The sequence below is a fragment of the Colletotrichum graminicola genome, assembly GCF_000149035.1.
Source record: "Colletotrichum graminicola M1.001 genomic scaffold supercont1.79, whole genome shotgun sequence".
Classification (NCBI taxonomy): domain Eukaryota; kingdom Fungi; phylum Ascomycota; class Sordariomycetes; order Glomerellales; family Glomerellaceae; genus Colletotrichum; species Colletotrichum graminicola.
Window position 1 is genome coordinate 70,833 of NW_007361083.1, and position 17,514 is coordinate 88,346.

Below are 17,514 nucleotides of genomic sequence, written 5' to 3' on the forward strand. Positions count from 1 at the left end.
CTTCCTGGTCTTCCGGTTGCTACTATTATTTTTGCACTACAGCAAACGGCCTTTTCTCTTGCTGCCGCTTTCTCTTTCATTGCCAGCCACGCGCCCGTCTCGGTTCGACAGTCGTGACTCTTGGCCCGAGTCCCCCGCCACTGCCCAAACCCTGTATCCAATCCAATCCTTCCGCACATAACCGGGGGGGGGGTTCCAGCCAACCTAACGCACGGCACATTTCGCGCACTGCCTCGACACCTGTCTACTTCTGGGCCTCTGCCTGAACCTCTGTGTCCTCGACGGATACATCACGCTACCTTTGTCGGCACCCGCCTGTACATCTCTCTACCTATCTCATCTTCTCCACGACCTCACCTCGCCAGGTCTAGCCTGAAGCTCTCCTCTACCTGATTTTCATCGGACAGCGACGCGATAGGGCACATCAACACCCAGTACCATCTGTTCTCCTCGCCTTTTTTCTTCTTGCCGTCTTCTGCTGCCCTTCCATCACACTCTATTCTCCACATCATAGGGGAAATCAATCCATTCCTTGCCAGTACCCGTCGGCCTCGGTTCGACAAACCCACGCGCCGCGTCAACTCCTCTCGGCCGCAGCGCTCCTTCACCTGATATTATCCTCTCAAATCCTTGCCCTGCCTGTTCTTCCGTCTAGGTTTACCGGCTCAATACTTGGTTGCCACCGCTACTACGGCTGCGCCGCCACCTGGTTCTTTTTTTTTTCCCTTCCTCTCCTTCTCCCACCTTCTTCCTGCTGCTGCGTGTCGTATCGCGTTGCTTTCGCCCAACCCACCACATACACACGCACCACCACGCGCGCACTGCCGCGCCAACAAACCCCAGAAAAAAGAGTACTTGAAGCAAACACGTCCTCGGCCTCGCGCGCCTTGTATCTTTGTCCCTTTTATCTCGACTCTACTTTCCATTACTTCCCCCAACCATCCCACCGACCATCCATTCCGACCATCCCTTCCCCCACTCCTTCCCACACCGAGGAAGGAAAGAAAGAAAGAGAGAAAGGAGAAAAAAAAAAAGCCCTTCCCAACCCCGGGCGTGTGTGCGTGACCCGCTTCTTGCTCTTGCGACGTCAGGCTTGGTCCAAGTCGCTTTTCCACCCCCGAGAGACAATATTCTCCATCCATCAACCGGTCGGTTTATGCATCGTTGTTGAGTTAACACTACTACATTGCCCGTAAGTACCTGCACCCTATTTCCTAGGTCTCTTTCCATCCATCGTCCCGATTGAGGAGCGACTCATCGTATGTACCTCAACGATTGAATTGTCGCGCGTCTTGTATCGACCTCGTTGGCGCCCACACTGTCGCGTCTTTCCCGTTCCCCGTCACCTAGTCAAATTTTTTCCTTCTCCTTCCGTCTCTTCACCCTCACCTCACCGTATCGAGTGTAGACACGTTGTCGCCTCATTTCTACCGACGCACTTTCAATCATGTCGAGCCCATCATGCCTCCATCACTACCCGATTGAAGAACCTGCTCTTTTGTTTCTCTTTCCGTCATCATCATCGTCAGCACCATCGTTGGCACCACACACCTGATACCAGTTTCGTTCCTTGTCCCCAAGTCACGACACCATGTACCCTCCTTCGTCGCGAGCGGCCCGTGTCGCGTTCGCGCGTCACGGACACGGACTAGATGGACCCGCCCTCTCACCCTGCCCCTATGACTTTGGCGCGACACCTCGTTTCCTCTGGTTGCGAAACATTCACACGCGGTGCTAACGGTTTGGCCCATTAGAACATGCAGCAGTGGCAAGTCGGCCCCGTGCCGGAGTACATCTACTCCAACTCCACCCATCAGCCTAGCGACATGCAGTAAGTACCTCCTCCACCTTGTACCCCTCGACCTCTACATTTTGTCCGCAAAATGCCTAAAGTCACTCCCGCTTCCCCTCCCATCCCATCCCGTCCCATCCATCCATCCCCCTTCCTATTCCATCCTCCGCCCCGTGAGGCTGCGTACCGGTGCCACACACTCAACGGGTTTCTCGAGTACATCCTCATGTACCCCTCGGCATGTCTTTCCCTCAGGCAAACCCCGGCCATGCTTGGCCTTGCTTGACGGTGTGTAATGGAGGGTGTAACAGGCAATAACAACAACAAAAAACACCTCCACCCTGGCTACCGGCGATGGTGCAGACTCGCTGTCGCTTGCTCGTTACAATCCCGTTACGGAGGGCGGCGGGAGAGTGAGAGAAAGAGAGAACCCGTCACCTCACATCACGTCGCGTCACATATTCACCCGCCATGCTGATCCTGTTGCAATGAAACTTCACTAACCACTCCATCCTAGTCCTCAACACCCTTATCAGCAGGACATGTCTCGTCGGGACCAGCACCCGCAATTCCAGTATGGAGCGCCGCCTCACCAGAGCCCGGCCCCCCAACACCACCAGCCCACTCCGGTGCAGCCTCCGATGAGCGTGCCTCAGCCGCCGCCCCAGCCGTCTCAGGCCCAAGCCCAGCCTCATCACCAGCAACATCACCAGCAGCAACAGCAGCACGTCCAGCAGCAGCATGCCCAACAGCACGCCCAGCAGCCGCAACATGCACCGCAGCCCCCGGCACAGCCCCAGAGAAACCGCAAGCGTCCGGCCCCGGCTCCGGCTCAACAGGCCCCGCCAGTCGTCACAAGCGCCCCTTCTATGCCGGCTGCCCCCGCCGCGCCTAGTGCAACCCCCATCCCGCCACCCGTTGCCCCTCCCGCCGCGGCCCCTCCCGCTCAGGCCCAGCCTGCGGCGACGGAAGACGCTGCTGCTGCTCCTCAACCTCCTCCGGCCAAAAAGAGCCGGACGAATACTCCCTGGACCCCGGCAGAGGAGCTTCGCCTGAAGCAGATGAGAGATGCCGGCAGTAGCTGGGCTGAGATTGCCAAGGTTCGTATTTATCCCAATGCCATCATTTTGGCCCCATCAGCAACTAACGTATAGCAGACTTTCCCCACTCGTACTGAGGGTAGTGTCAAGAAGCATTGGTATAAGGATATGCACTACGCCGAGTTCGCGGAAGACGAGGTTCGTTGCGGACCCTCTTGAACGCTGCCACCGCGACGTACCGCTAACAGTTCACAGAGCCAAGCCCTCCTCAACGCCATCAAGGAGTACGAAAACAACAAGTGGAAGGTCATCGGGCAAAAGGTCGGCAAGCCTGCCAAGGCTTGCGAACAGTACGCCAAGGAGCACTTTCCCGGTATGCCCTCTCTCAACATCGCGTCGGCACGGCCGCATCCACATCAACGATACTAAATAATTCGTAGACCTCTACGCCAAGCCGACCAACCGGTAGAGGGCCCCTCGGTTTCTCGGCTGTTCTGAGGATACTCGGGAGATGGGCAACACTGCGAAACGGCGCTGGGGAGTGTCTCAATGCGTTGGGTTTATACCAAATGTGTTTCTTCTTTGTCGTTCTGACGATCTCAACGACCCGGACTCGAAAAGACGATTCCCCCTTTGCATTTTTTCATTATTATTTTACCCCCCCTATTATTCTTTTTTCTTCTTTTTCGGGGGCCGAGCTTTAATTCTCGTTCAACCATTGTATCCTGGTTTTCTCTCGCCGGCATGGACAGACTGGCTCGATACTACTGGCTCTGGCGGATAGTGGTGGGGGGGTAGCCTGCTTGGGAACATGATCGATTGACATGTACGCGGATGTTCCCGGTGGGTCGCTGCGGCTTTTATCAATGTGCTCCGAATTTTATAGCGCAACAAGAAAAGGACGTTGATTGTTGGCGGGTGATTGTCATACCCGTTCGAGATATGGTCTGCGCACGCGCATGCATGCGGAAGGGCTTCATCTCTGTGGTAGTGAAACGTATGGGCTTGCGGAGGAGGTGCCCCCCTCCTCTTTTACGTCCCCTAGACTCAAGGAGGATGCAATGTGTCTGGGCGGATGTTGACCGAGGACGATGGGGGTTACTTGGAGGACGGACAAAAGACTTGTTCGGTGCGGCTGGTCTCGTGGAGGGGTGGATGGCAGGATTCTGGACGGTGAAATTGTTCGATTCATGATGAGTCTATACCCTTATTGAGTGAAGAACTGTGTTCTATTTTCGGGCCCAAGAAATACGTCGTGTGCAGTTGATGTGTGTATTACCAGACATGGGCAATCGATATGCTCATTGTGGCATGACAACGTCGATGGGATTCTGTTGACTTGGCGATGTCGAAACATGTTGGTCATTGAAGACTTTACCCTTCAGTCTAGTGAACACGGTTATTCATAGGCGTGCTTTGCCCATTGACTAGATCCCAAACAATTTGCTACCAAGTCCAAAACCTGGCATGACGGCCATCGTCAAAGCCCCAGCTTGACTCCTCTTCCCTCTCAAAACGGCCCAGTCCGGGCCTTCTGCGAGCCCACCGCCCTGACTGGCCCTATCCTCTTCGCGGTGGTGGCCTTTCCTTCATGACGTGGACGGCGAGGGCCTTGCCTGCCAGTACGGAGGGGCCCTCGAGGAGTGTTGCTCCACAACCCATGGCTATCGGTGTTCGAGATCGACCGGCCTTTCGGTCCTGCACCCCCCCTCCCGACTGGCGGCCTCAGATGCGAGGGACAAGGGCGGAAACACACCTCTCCGGGGTTCATGGCAGCGGAGTACTGTACATAGACTCGAAGGGCTCGTCTCTCTCACCACCCCCTTCCCCCGACCGCATACAATGTATGGACAGGCACAGTACCACTGAAAACGGGATCAGACGACGGTCATTTTCGACAGCGTGGCCTTCTTGGGAGGTCCGGCCGCTAGACCAGAACAGCTCGCACATCTTGACAATTTTCACGCTTCTGGCCCTATAGCCCGATCAGGACGGACGAGTTTGAAACGACTGTCGCCACTGGGCCTGGAACTGGAAGAAGCTGGGCATAAGTCAGGTGCTGGCGTAGACGTGGCCTCGGGGGAGGGTATTCTGCATACACCGGCTGCCTGGGAAAGCGGTCCTGTCAACGGCGAGTCTGCACGTTTCGTCAGCCAGGGGGCTAAGAAGGCGTTAGCGTAGCAGTGAACTCTTACCTGCATCAGTAGACGGCTTGAATAACATCGGGTTTCAGCCCACACAAAAGAACCTGCGTGACTTGGCACTCTGGCTTCGGCAGCTCGAGCTGGTAATTTCAATGCATTATTAGTCTTATAGAGCCACAAGTCGAGAAATTAATTCAGAGGACTACACAGCTAGTCTCGCTCAACGAGCAGGTCATGGCCTGGATAGTCGATGAGTAAATACGTCCTGTCTGTGGCCACGTTGATCTGCTTTGGACTCAATAAGACTTGCTCCCTTCACATCCAGCGTCCGCAGGGTTACAGCTGGTGGCGTCTCCCTTCTTAGACGAGTGACGAGGCTCTGCGGCACAGGTGGTCAAGGCTATAACGCTATCCCGAAGAGGCGTCAGGGTCTTGGATCCTTAGGGCAGGGAAGTACCCGCCACTTCTTCTGGGTGTATAGTTCTGCCGTTGCCGCAGAAGGTGTTTGCCCTTGTGGTGGGTGATAGGAAGCTGAATACCGCTCGGGCTTGCAGCCCAAGCCCGGATCATGGAGAGTAGCACGGCTCATGACGTGGTAGCGGATTGCAATTGTATTGGCAAGGGACCCAGGAAAAAGTTCAATGCAGGAGCAAGTCATCTATCTGCACCATTTTATCGCCTGGTTTGTATATGATAGGTACGCTTAAATCAGTTTGATGTTTTGTCTGTTGATTCTCAATAGCTTAGCCTTAGCTAGAAACCCTAGGCTAGATATGGCTATATTACGCTTTCTATTCATAGATAGGAGGAGAAGTGCCTGCGACATTTAGACGTTGCGAAGAAGGCCGAGTAGATGCCAAGCATCTGACAACCGCATACGTAGACAAGCCTGGTATGCTGTGACAGCTAGACAAGCTTACATCTGCTCGCTGCCGCTCTCGGACTACCGGGTTGACAAGCCAAGGTTTCTATCGGTAACTGACAAACAACAATGTTGAACCAGCGACGACAATTTGCGGCAGGCAAGTGCTATGACTTACGTAAGCATTTGACGGTGCGTGGTGTGATGGTGATGGGGCGGTGATAGGCTGATGCGCATGTCTCACGGCGCTAGATAAGAGAATGCCCACTTATTCGTATTGTTGTTGTTTGTTTGTATTCTCGGATGGGACGGCATGGTGATTGTGGCGGAGAAGCTAGCAAGAATGTACGGATACGATGTAACGTATTGTACAAATGGTAAACAAATAACGGGCACTAAGTCATCAATCCATAGCGTCCCAACGGTGGCAAGTACCCAGATACCGGTTAGAGAGGGTTGGTTGACGGGACAGTCACGTTGGCATATTTCTGGCGCTTCAACAGCGACATCAGCACCCAAATTAGGAAACGGGCAAACAGCTGGCTCTCGATCGATGACCGAGTATAGATGCCAGGCGCGGGGTGCAGCAGAGCCCGGGGCAGTTTCTCAATGCCTGCAAAGAGGCAACTGTCAAAATAACAGGCAACGTTGAGAGAAGAAATATAGTGTATATTCCTCCGCGCTTTGCAGTGCGTGCGTGCTGTGCACCGTGCACCTGGAAGCAAGCACATGGCCGAAAATCGCTGCAGATCGAGGCTTTATCGAATTGCAAAAAAGTGGACGGACGGGGAGAGAGCAAGGGAACACGCTGGAGGATAGAGCCAAGCAAGGAAGGCGACAGGGGCGGAAACTCGGATGATCGTTCAGGGGCCTAGTGCCCAATCGGGTTTAGCGAGCAAGCGAAAATCGTGATCTGGGCGGCGGACCTTGGGCTTATTTGGGTACGAGAGCAGGGGGGGCAGGGCAGTCTTTCGCAGTATGTAGCATTTCCTCCCCCGTACTCCGTACTTGTTTTTTTTTTCATGTCCACGAGCGTGGCATTGCACGGCATTGCATGGCATGACAGGAGAGGGGCACTGGGGCACTGGGGCACAGGGACAAGCCTGAACCGGTTCTGGCTACCTAAATTAAGCGCGCTTGGCCCGATGAGGGAATGAAGAGTGGCGCTGCGTCCCCCATTGGTATGCCCCGGATAGGTTGATTTCGAGAGAAGAGGGGGAGAAGCCTGGAGAATGACCTCTCCATTTCTTCTCCCCCTTGCGTGCCGGACCCTGAAAAGAACCGGGACACGTTGGAGCAGGATAAACGAAGAGAAGAGAGAGAGGCAGATAGGCACACGCAGAAAAGGGGCAGACACAGGGAGGGAATGCGAGCGCGAGATGCTGATGGTGTTGTGGCCGTGTGCTCTTAGCGCACCAGATCGACAGAGAAGTTCATTGTTAGCCCGGCTCTCGGTAGGTACAGGTAATGTACGGATACGGATACTGTATGTAGATATCTACTGTACCTAGGCAAGTAGGTACGTAGCGTCCCCGTAGTTACCTGTGTGGGTATGTGTGAGGAGAGTACCTACATGTAGTGTGTCTATCGTCTACCTACCTGGCTACCTACCTACCCAGGTAAGTAGGTAGGTGTGTGTGTGTGTGTGCTTGGTTGACAAAGGGCTAAGAAGAGAAGGCTCGCTCGCACGATTGACTTCCCGCTCCTCCCACTGTCCGCATCCCTTCCCATCCTAAATTAATTCTTGTGGCCTTGACTTGTTTCCCTCCTCGAGTCACCACCAACCGTCTTCCCTACTGTAGCTCGCTGTCATCACTCGTTCTTGACCTGCACTGCCTTGCTTCCTTTCGCTACCTACGTTACTATCGCTTAATACATACCTACACTCTCGTCTCGTCTCGACACCAGCCGGTTCACTCTCCGCGTGTTAACCCAAGACCATCGTTTCCCGCGCGACCAGACGAATACGAACCCCAACGCCCCTGCGTCGTCGTCCCAAATCGACTCGAGCCAACCCGCGAAGTTGGGACCTCCAGATCATCCACCAAAGTCTGTTTCATTGCCCATCTCGACTTCGATATCCAACGTCGACCTCGGCAGACAAAGGCACCATCTGTGTAACGCTCGACAAACCAAGTCTCGGCCTTGTTTGTTCCGACGGGAACACAAGCCATCAGACACCGGAATTCCTCCTCGCCGCGGCTGTGAACATATCCGCATCCCCCCGTCGCCTGCGGCCAGCGAGCCTCGAGTCCAATACCAGTCGAGGGACCTTCGCTCAAAACAGCTCGCACCACACCATCCCCTCCAAGAACCTCCGGGCTCCGAAGCCATTCGTCCTCCTCCTGTCGTGATACCGTAGTCCTCTCCTTCCATTCATAATCATCACCCGTACGCCATAATGTTGTCAATTCTGCCCTTGGGCCTTGCCCTTCTCGGCACCTCGACTGTTCTCGCCCAGACCCCCCCTTCCTGCTCCCTGACCAACAAGTGCCCAGAGGACGCTCCCTGCTGTTCCCGTAAGTCAAAACCAGCCCCAGTACGCTGTATCATCAACTGACAAACCCAGAATATGGCCAATGCGGAACTGGCGCCTTCTGTCTTGGCGGTTGCGACCCCCGCATGTCCTTTTCGCTCGATGCCTGCGTTCCCGCCCCCGTCTGCCAGGACAAGAAGATGCCTATGAACTCGCTCGACAAGATTGTCGATATTAGCAAGTATTTGGGTGACCCGAGCAAGGCCGACTGGGTCGCACAGGGCGAGCCCGCGCTGTACAATAAGGAGGCTGTGCTCCTGACCATGCCTGCAAAGAGTGTCGGGACTGTCCTCGCCTCAACCACATACATGTGGTATGGCAACGTCAAGGCCACCATCAGGACCTCGCGTGGTCCCGGTGTCGTGACCGCCTTCATCCTGTACGGAGACGTCAAGGACGAAATCGACTACGAATGGGTCGGTGCCGATCTCGAGATGTCCCAGACCAACTACTACTTCCAGGGTATCCCAAAATGTAAGCCGAGCCCACCTTTTTAACTTTAAAGTTCATTGCTGACCCACATGCCAGACGATCAATCAGGCAACATCTCTCTCTCCGATACATTCAGCAACTGGCATACGTACGAGATCTCGTGGACTCCCGACGAAATCCAGTGGCTGGTCGATGGCCAGGTTGGCCGCACCAAGAAGCGCTCTGACACGTGGAACGCGACCGCCCAGCAGTGGGACTACCCGCAGACGCCCGCCCGCGTCCAGCTGTCTATCTGGCCCGGTGGTGCCGACACCAACGCCAAGGGAACCATTGACTGGGCCGGTGGCCCCATCAACTGGGACAGCGAGGATATCAAGAACGCCGGGTACTACTACGCCATGGTCAAGGACGTCGAGATTAGCTGCTTCAACGCCAATACCCCCCCGGGCACCAACAACAAGAAGAGTTACTACTACAACAACATCAGGTCCACCAACGACACCGTTGTGGACAGCGACAAGGGCACCATCCTACAGAGCTTTCTCGGCACCGGTCTCGACATGGATGCCGGCGCCACCACCGCCTCTGGCTCTGCTGCGAAGCCCACGGTCACCGCGGCCACTATCCCCGGCGGTAGCAACGCCGGACCGGGCAACGACCACAGCAGCAATGACAACAGCTCGCCAAGCTCAGGAGCTGGTTCCGGTTCCGGTTCTGGTTCCGGCTCGGGCGATTCCGGCTCCGGCTCCGGATCCGGGTCTGGTAGCAGCTCTTGCGGCGCCGGTGGCTTCTCGCAGGACTGCAACAGCAACGGCAACTCCGGTTCCAACAACACAAGCGACGGCGCCTGCCGCAAGTCGTCGCTTGGCGCAAGTGCTTTCGCCGCACTCGTGGCAGCCTCGGCCCTCTTCTGGCTGTAGGCAGGAACCCCATGCTTCAGTTTCTTTGTTTGAAAAGGTTTGATGGAAAAACCTGGCCCGCTCACTGGGGTTCGATTCGGGCTCGTTATACGTAATGAGAGCATTTTTTTTTTGGTGGAGCATATTTCATGAGGCATTTGATGGTAATGGCGTTTGCCGTTCTTTCCTTTAGCAAAGAGATCGAGCCGCCTCATTGCGTTCGCAGGCGGCCGTCTGTAAGCTTTGGGTTCAGAGTCGCGTATATATGGAGAGGTGCGCAATCGATTTGTGGTTGATGTCCAATGCCGTATGTGCAACCCTGTCTGTCTTGTGTAAGCCGGTTGTGAGATGACCAAAGTTAAGGAGGCTAGACCCGACAGCCAGAACCATTGAACTGCGATGGCATGCTTGCAGTAGTCCGCAATTGTGCCTGAAAGTGTCAAGAAGTGTGCCATTGGACCTGCACGGCAGATGCCGTCACGTCCGAAGAGATCGGACAGAGTGGTGGGACGTGCGTCGCCGGCGACGACGGGAGATGAGACGATCATTGGAGATGCAAATGATCGATCTGGGGGGCTCGACCATGGCCTAAAACGAGTTGATGCGGCGCGGGCAGCTTGGGCACTTGGTGTGTTCATCATGTTGAGTTTGAGGCATTGGCTCGCCTGTCGTCGATAGTCACGAAATAGGGAACCTTTGAGCGGGTGAGGCGCGAGCTGAGCCATGTTTGGGTCTTTGGTCAAAGTGTGATGTTAGTTGTTGTTGGTGGGTGTCGTCGGACATCGCAGGGGTGCGATGAAGAGTATGTCGAGCACTAACATTTTGATAGGCGCGCCAGTTGAGTTGACAGGGATGGCGAGCGTGGGCAGATCCTTCAGACGTCTTCCTCGATCAACGTCTTGGGCGCCGGAAGGTTACTGTCGGACGGGGCAATCATCGGACGAGGGCGCGTTCCATGCCATCTTTCTCCATTGTCGGTGGGATTTTCGTGGGGATTTTCGTGATGGCGCGTTTGCTGGACGAGTTTCTCGAAGCTACCTCTCGGTCAGTAGTATGTGCAGCTGGGTCGGGGCACACCTGTCATGATACGTACGTACGACCACATACACACAACCGCATAATAGCTCGAGTCAATTGTTGTGTTGTCTCTATGGCACGAATGATATGTCTAGTGAGGATCCTTGAGTGTTCAAGCGCAGCCGAGCCGGATCTTTCAGAACTCCTATAGTATTCGTAGACATTCGCTGTTCCGCAGACGTTTTCCTTATAAAAACGAACACATTTGGTTTGGGGCCAGAAGCATTATCTTCCAAGTTGCAGAACTATTGGTCCCACGGGCTTCCATGTGCCCAGAGCTCGTCTAACGGAAGTCAAGTAGGCTCGCCGAGGCATCGGCTGCGTTGTCCTGATGACTGCCAAACCGCCCTGACCAAAGCTAAACGAGTGTCAGGACCCAGATATTGATGCTGCTAACGCAATGCTGCACCGATCTGTGAGTTGATATAGCCGAAACGGCCAATGGTCTTTGATTTTCCTAGACAGCGGCTATATACTAGCAATCCCGTTGTTGCTGCCATGGCAGCGAGCGGTACATGCCACCATCGCGGCATCCACAAACCAGAGACCCAGCCAATAAAGTTCCAGGCACGCGGGATTTCCTCATGTACGACACTCCGACGCAGTGTGCATCGAGCCTTCTTCGGGAGCTATCGGACGAACATCCCAACCACGAGCGGTTCCAGGGTGGAGGTCTCGATGACCAAGGCTCTGTTTGAGTTACCGGTTTCCCGTTCTCCCCTGCAGGGTTAGTGCTGAGCTTGACCGTTGATATGTTCTTGGAACGCTGCATGTTCTTCCTTATGTGACCTGGCTGGACGCGGATGCGCAGTTGTCGCCGACGGTCCCCGTCTGGACAGATACGGTTGGTTCTCAAAGCGCAGCCACTTCGAGAATAGACGTGATATGAGGTGGGCTGCCGATACTATAGGTATAAGCCGCTATGGAATCCACTGAGGCGCCAGCAAAGCCCCTGCCCCGGACCCGTCGTCCGCGGGTGCTGGCGGTTCGCCGCTCGATTCCCCGAAGTCTAGGTTTCTCATATACATCATGTTCAATCAAGCACATAACCCAAGGCAGAAGACTGGGTCGCGAACTCGCAGATGACGAAGTAGGGGCGCAAGACATAGGGGAGTGGGGGACAAGCCAAACAGTCTTCCCTGCCAACTCTTTTTTTTGACTTTCCAGCCTGGACGCACACTACGAATGCAGCTCGGAATGTTTGTCGTCCAATACCTCTGCGGCCAAGGATGTTGGTTGAACGAATGTGCTTCGAAACACCGCCCCCCCCTCTACTCAGCCCCTCCCAGACCAGCGGCAGCGCCTAAAGGGAGTGAGTGGCCTTTGGCCCTCTGACGACCTCTTGGCATGCTGGCCCCTGTTTCATCGGTATTGGGGAAGCGTAAGGAATAAGGCTTCGTAGACTTGAATTGTCGCCTCTCGATTGCGTGTCCAACAAGGTATGTTGGACTTGCTAGACTGGAACCCACCTCTCCGACCTCCGGAATCCTCTGTGAGATCCCGCGGGCTCATGACCGGTCTGTTTTGTCTCCTGTGGCTGCCCGCCGACAGGACAGGAGCGGCTCACGGCTGGAACTGTGAGCGGGATGACAGGATCCAATCCCTGTGGACAGTCAGACGACACAGACCGCTCGACAATGGTATCTGACTGGACTTGTACTGACCTGACGCTTGCGAGCGCCGCCCTCTGCAGAGAGATTTACGTGCCTACGTTATTTGCGGTTTGGTTTAGGGGAGGCTGCAGTAAACATGTCCCACAGTCAACGTCTGGCGTCTGCGCGCCCAGTTGTAGGCTGGCCGTAAGCTGCCCAAGGTCTGATCCCGGAAGGAAACACATAGCACAATGAGATAGATGCAAAAGGGGGCAGCTGGGTATGGTCCTTTTGGGGATGGGGGGGGTGGTTATGCGGTGCAACGAACCTGGCCAAAGGGGGGTTGATCGCCTAACTCTGACCCGCCGCCAACCGTTTCCTCGTCAAGAGCCATGATCCTGACATGCACTCTCTCTTGTCTATTCTTTGCGTCTTTTGTCCCGACCTTTCGAACAGGACTTGTGGAATCAAAGCCCCCTCCCCGCTGAAAGGATGTGTTAGATGCGGGGGCCTGATCCAATGAACCCAATGGTGTAAGCAAAGGCACAGCATGCATAGAAACAACTTAGAAGGAAGAGAGACAGGGAAAATGGGTACTATTTGTGGTGTTTGATGGCCGTGAGGCGGTGCGTCTTAGGCTGGCAAAGCTGACTGGCTGGCTGGCTGGGCTGAGTGTGGACTGACTAGGCTCGCCGTCCCATCTCACCCTATCCATCCCTTCCCTTTTCCTTCCATTCCTTTTCATTCAGACTCAGCCGTGGCTGGGGCTTAGTCTGGGTGTACCTTTAGGTTCTTAGGGAGTCAAAGTGAGGAGGATTGTCTGATGGCACAGGGGACGGACGGACCAGAGTCAATGTATGCATATCCCTTCGCACCAACACACGCCTTGTTGGTATCAGTTATAAGGTTGCAGGTCTGCCTCCCGTTGTTCTTGGGCTTCTTGCTCTATTCTTTGGATGAAACATCTAACTTGCGTACTCACTTCAAAATACATATTCGCTTCTATGAGCGGTTATTTTCTCTAAGCTGTTATTCATTCTAAACTTTGCCTCCCCTCCCCTCTCTACCACACCCACTTGTAATTACAACTGACTCAATTATCTTTGACGATCAACTCTATCTTACACACTCCACTTCATTTCTGACTTTCCAACACAACCATATCACTTTACTTTTCAGTTCGAAATTTACAGAAACTTACGATGCGGTTTGCTTCTGTGATCATGTCAGTCACCGCCGCTTCGGCCGCAGTCATCAGCAGACAGGATGCGCCCCCCTCCACCGCCAAGGTCTTGATTGGTGCCCCTGGGACAATTGCTGTTGCCGACTTTGACGGCAAGGAGTTCAAGATCGTTGCCAACGACTCCCGGCCTGGCACCGGTCCCAGCTGGATGGCGTTTAAGGAGCCTAATCTCATCTACGCCGTTGACGAGAACTCGAACAGCACACGTTTGTTCAACGTAAGTGATGCCTCTCCCTCTGGACATTGGAAGGATTGTTTGCGCTAACCCCTCTGAAGTTCAACACTGCTACAAATGAGCTTAATCTTGTCCAGGCTGCCAACGGCTCGGCTGGTGTTGTATCCCTCGAGTTCAATGCTGACAAGACCCGTCTCGTGGGCGCTTCCTTGTAAGAGCCTCTCGCGTCATTGATACTCGCCTCATCAGCTAACAAACTTCTCTAGCGGCCAAGGCACTGTAGATGTCTGGGACATCTCTGAGGCGAGCTCCCTCAAGCTCCTGAAGCAAATCACCCTCGGTGGCACTGTCGGCCCCAACAAGGCTCGCCAGGACCAGTCGCGCGCCCACCAGGCTGTCCTTGACCCCTCCGGTCGCTTCTTCGCCATCAACGATCTCGGCACCGACAGCGTCGTCATTATCGACTCCAAGGATGACGCCTACGAGATTACCTCTCGCAACAGCGTCGGCACTGCTGGCTGCGGTCCCCGGCACGGCGCCTGGTACCCTCCCAAAGCCGACAAGCCGTTGGCCTATATCGTCGCTTGCGAGCTGACCAACACCCTCGAGGTCTTGTCCGTCTCCAACAACGGTTCCTCCATCTCCCTCATCCGCACCCAGGAGCTCAGCACCTACGGCGAGGCCTTCCCCCCGGCCAACGCCACCAGCGCCGCGGCCGGTGAAATCGTCATCTCGGGAGACGGCAAGGACGTCTACGTCTCCAACCGTCTCACCGGCAACGCGACTGACTCCATCTCCCACTTCAAGATCACGCAGCAGGCAGCCAAGGCCGGTTCCCCCTGCAAGGCGGCCGGCGGTGGCATCACACTCGAGTTCGTCGAGGCCATCTCCTCTGGCGGCCAGATCCCACGCATGTTCAGCCTGTCCACAGACGACAAGACGCTCTTCTCCACGAACCAGCAGGGAGACGGCGCTCTTGGCTTGTTGGCGCTCAACCGTGCCCCCGATGCGGGCAAGCTGACTGCGACCGCCGTGGCGTCCCTGCCCGTGACGCTCTTCGGACCTGAGGGCTTTGGACCCCAGTTTGTCAAGCAGATTGTCTGAATCGGGCGAGAGCGGCTACCTATCTTTATATATGTTCCCAAGAAACGGGTCTTTTTATTTCAAAATCGGATTTGGCGTTACAAACGGATGAAGTGGCGTTGGGGGGCGGAAAACATGGAGTGGCTGGTACATACATGAGACCGCTTGCATTTACTCGGTTTTCGCCATAAGATACCATAGTCAATAGAAGTCAGTTTACCTAGTCAGCAACGCAGTTCAGTCGGATCATTTGTACGGATATCTTGTTGCTTTCTTCGTCTTCTATCGCGATAAATGCAGGGTCGGACTAAGGAGTAAAGCAAACGCGACGAAGAATATGCAAGTTACTGGCGAGCCGTGCGGCGCGCAACCTTGATGGGTCAGGCGCTGGGCTTGCAGAAGCGTCCGCTGTAACTTAGCGAGGTATTGATGTGCTACGACGTCGGAAAGGTCGCTAATCGGCTAGACCAGCTAGACCACCCGCTAAAGGCCATGGTTGACCACTGGAGGCCCTCGCCCCCACACCCATTGACCCAAGAATTCGACGCATTGGAGACGGCTGCTCGTCGCATCGCATCCTCTCCTCAACCTCAACGCCCATCTCCCTTCCACCAAAAGCCACCCGATCACGAACATCCTCCCGGGCTGGTACAGCATGGTAAAATAACACAGTAGACGAGACTAAGTCGACAAAGAACCTACCGCCAACCACGTGTTGCGCAGCGGCACCCCCTGCCATGTCGGACAAAATTACCTCCAAAAACCTCTCCTATGACACTACGATCCCGCCCTTCCTGCGTGCCCTCCACGCCCAGGCGGCCGGCAATGCGGCGGACCCAGACCCCATCCTCTCGAAGAGGCGGCGAGCGGGCAAGAAGCGCTCCGACAGCGAGGAGGCAGAGGACGCACCGCTCGTCGTGGACGACGAGGGCAACGTTGTCGACGTGCGGGTGAACAAGGACGGCGGCGTTGATGAGGAGGCACTGAAGAAGGAGGGGGAGGGAGGCGAAACAGCGACCGTGAAGGAGGAGAGGAGAGAGGCGGAGAAGCTTGCGGGGATCGGGGCGAGCAAGAAGCGGAAAGCTGGCAAGGTTGTTGGCGGTGACGCTGCTGAGGATGCTGAAGACGACAGAGACACGTCCAAGGCTGCGAAGAAGGACGACAAGGACGACAAGGACGACAAGGACGACGAGGGCGCTAAGAAGAAGGCTTCCAAGAAGAAGGGCAAGAAGATTAAGCTGAGCTTTGACCCGGAGTGACATCGTGGCGATGGCGGGCACGGCATCATCAATATCACCACAACTGGCGGATACAGCCGCGGGCGGGGGCTGCTGTTGCGTATAGCAGTGTCAGCGCTTCACTATGGCCTCAACATCAGTCTACTAGGATCAGACCATCGCGACTTCGCAGACACGCTAGCCCACACGTTCTGCAGGAAACCTGCCGAAAGGCAGAAGCCGGGAGAAAAAAAAAAGGTTCTATACAGCCATAACTAAGGTAATCTTCACATCTGCCGTGCTCACTCCAGAGCCCCCCCGATGCCGTCTCGCCCCCAGTCTCGCCATTGCTACTACATGTCCCGCCGTCGGGCGATGCATCTATTGGTATCGGTACTCGGGCTTAACGAAGTCGGCAAAGGTCTTGGGCTCCTCGTAGCCGTGGCCGTGGTGGTGGTCGTGGTGGTGGTCGTCGGTGGGGCCGACGTACTCCATCTTGTAAACGGAGCCGCACTCGGGGCAGCGCTCGATGGGGCGATCGCGGGAGATCTGTAAAATCATTTGGTCAGGTCATCATGTTCCTCGACGAGAATGAACCGGGGTCCGGCGAAGGCACGTACGGTCAGCCAGATGGTGACGTGGGAGTCGACCGGGACACCGGTGCAGCCGAGGTACTGCTCCTCACCGGCGGAGCGGACGGGGATGGGGTTCTCCATGGTGCCTGGTTCAGCGAGTTAGATTCCTGGCGGCCGCGTGAGAGGACAAGGGGTGAGTCGCGTACCCTTGCGGGAGGCATCAAGGGGGCGCATGTCGAAGATGTCGACGCCCTCCATCTTTCCAAGGATCTCAAGACGCTCAAGACCGGTGGACTGCTCGAGGTCGGTAGGGATGGTACCGGGCTTGGCACCAGGACCGACGAGGTCCTCCTCGACCTTGATTTCTGTGTTGTTGCATTTGATTAGCATCGTATATCCGTGCAGGTTTCGATTCAAGATATCGTCCGTCGCTCCATATCGTATGACGCGGCCCGAAAGGGATGCGGGTGATGCGTGTGCACTCCATAGGGCCGCGCCTGTCCGAGCGCGCGGCGTCGACGATGATTTCGAATCAATTGACGCAGAGATTCCTTACCCTTGATGGTCTTGTAAGGCTTGGCGGGGGTAGAAGGGTTGGCGTCGCCTGGTTGTGGCCACGGATGGCCGTAGAGTCAGCGACATGGGAACTTTCGGAATGGCTTCGCTCGCGGGCCTTATTTTTTTTCCTTGGCTCGGGATCTTATGGGGGGAGTCAATTGGGGTTCGTACGGCGGATCATGGAGGTCGCGAAAGTGCGTTTGGCGAGGGGAGCGACGGCGGCCCGGCGGGCAGCCATGATGGCGGAGCGTTGCAAGAACATGGCGATGGCAATTGGGGGTGCAGAGAG

The 17,514-nt window shown here is 55.5% G+C and overlaps 5 protein-coding genes across 5 annotated transcripts; 4 read left to right on the forward strand and 1 right to left on the reverse strand.

Annotated features, from left to right (window-relative positions):
• Window positions 1-2,334: 2,334 nt before the first annotated feature.
• GLRG_11250 (MYB DNA-binding domain-containing protein) lies at window positions 2,335-3,301 on the forward strand (the record flags this gene model as incomplete). The annotated part of the gene is made up of 4 exons (XM_008101935.1): window positions 2,335-2,892; window positions 2,950-3,030; window positions 3,088-3,205; window positions 3,273-3,301. 4 exons carry the CDS (start codon window positions 2,335-2,337, stop codon window positions 3,299-3,301), a joined length of 786 nt encoding a protein of 261 aa, XP_008100126.1.
• Window positions 3,302-8,239: 4,938 nt separating this feature from the next.
• Window positions 8,240-9,726, forward strand: GLRG_11251 (glycosyl hydrolase family 16; the record flags this gene model as incomplete). Its single annotated transcript, XM_008101936.1, has 3 exons — window positions 8,240-8,357; window positions 8,408-8,848; window positions 8,903-9,726. The coding sequence occupies 3 exons, from the start codon at window positions 8,240-8,242 to the stop codon at window positions 9,724-9,726; spliced, it is 1,383 nt and encodes a 460-aa protein (XP_008100127.1).
• A 3,850-nt stretch (window positions 9,727-13,576) lies between these two features.
• GLRG_11252 (uncharacterized protein) lies at window positions 13,577-14,896 on the forward strand (the record flags this gene model as incomplete). The annotated part of the gene is made up of 3 exons (XM_008101937.1): window positions 13,577-13,834; window positions 13,894-14,003; window positions 14,059-14,896. 3 exons carry the CDS (start codon window positions 13,577-13,579, stop codon window positions 14,894-14,896), a joined length of 1,206 nt encoding a protein of 401 aa, XP_008100128.1.
• A 716-nt stretch (window positions 14,897-15,612) lies between these two features.
• Window positions 15,613-16,134, forward strand: GLRG_11253 (uncharacterized protein; the record flags this gene model as incomplete). The annotated part of the gene is made up of 1 exon (XM_008101938.1): window positions 15,613-16,134. One exon carries the CDS (start codon window positions 15,613-15,615, stop codon window positions 16,132-16,134), a length of 522 nt encoding a protein of 173 aa, XP_008100129.1.
• A 339-nt stretch (window positions 16,135-16,473) lies between these two features.
• On the reverse strand, window positions 16,474-17,487 carry GLRG_11254 (cytochrome c oxidase subunit Vb; the record flags this gene model as incomplete). The annotated part of the gene is made up of 5 exons (XM_008101939.1): window positions 16,474-16,641; window positions 16,713-16,813; window positions 16,874-17,032; window positions 17,224-17,271; window positions 17,397-17,487. 5 exons carry the CDS (start codon window positions 17,485-17,487, stop codon window positions 16,474-16,476), a joined length of 567 nt encoding a protein of 188 aa, XP_008100130.1.
• Between the last annotated feature and the right edge of the window lie 27 nt (window positions 17,488-17,514).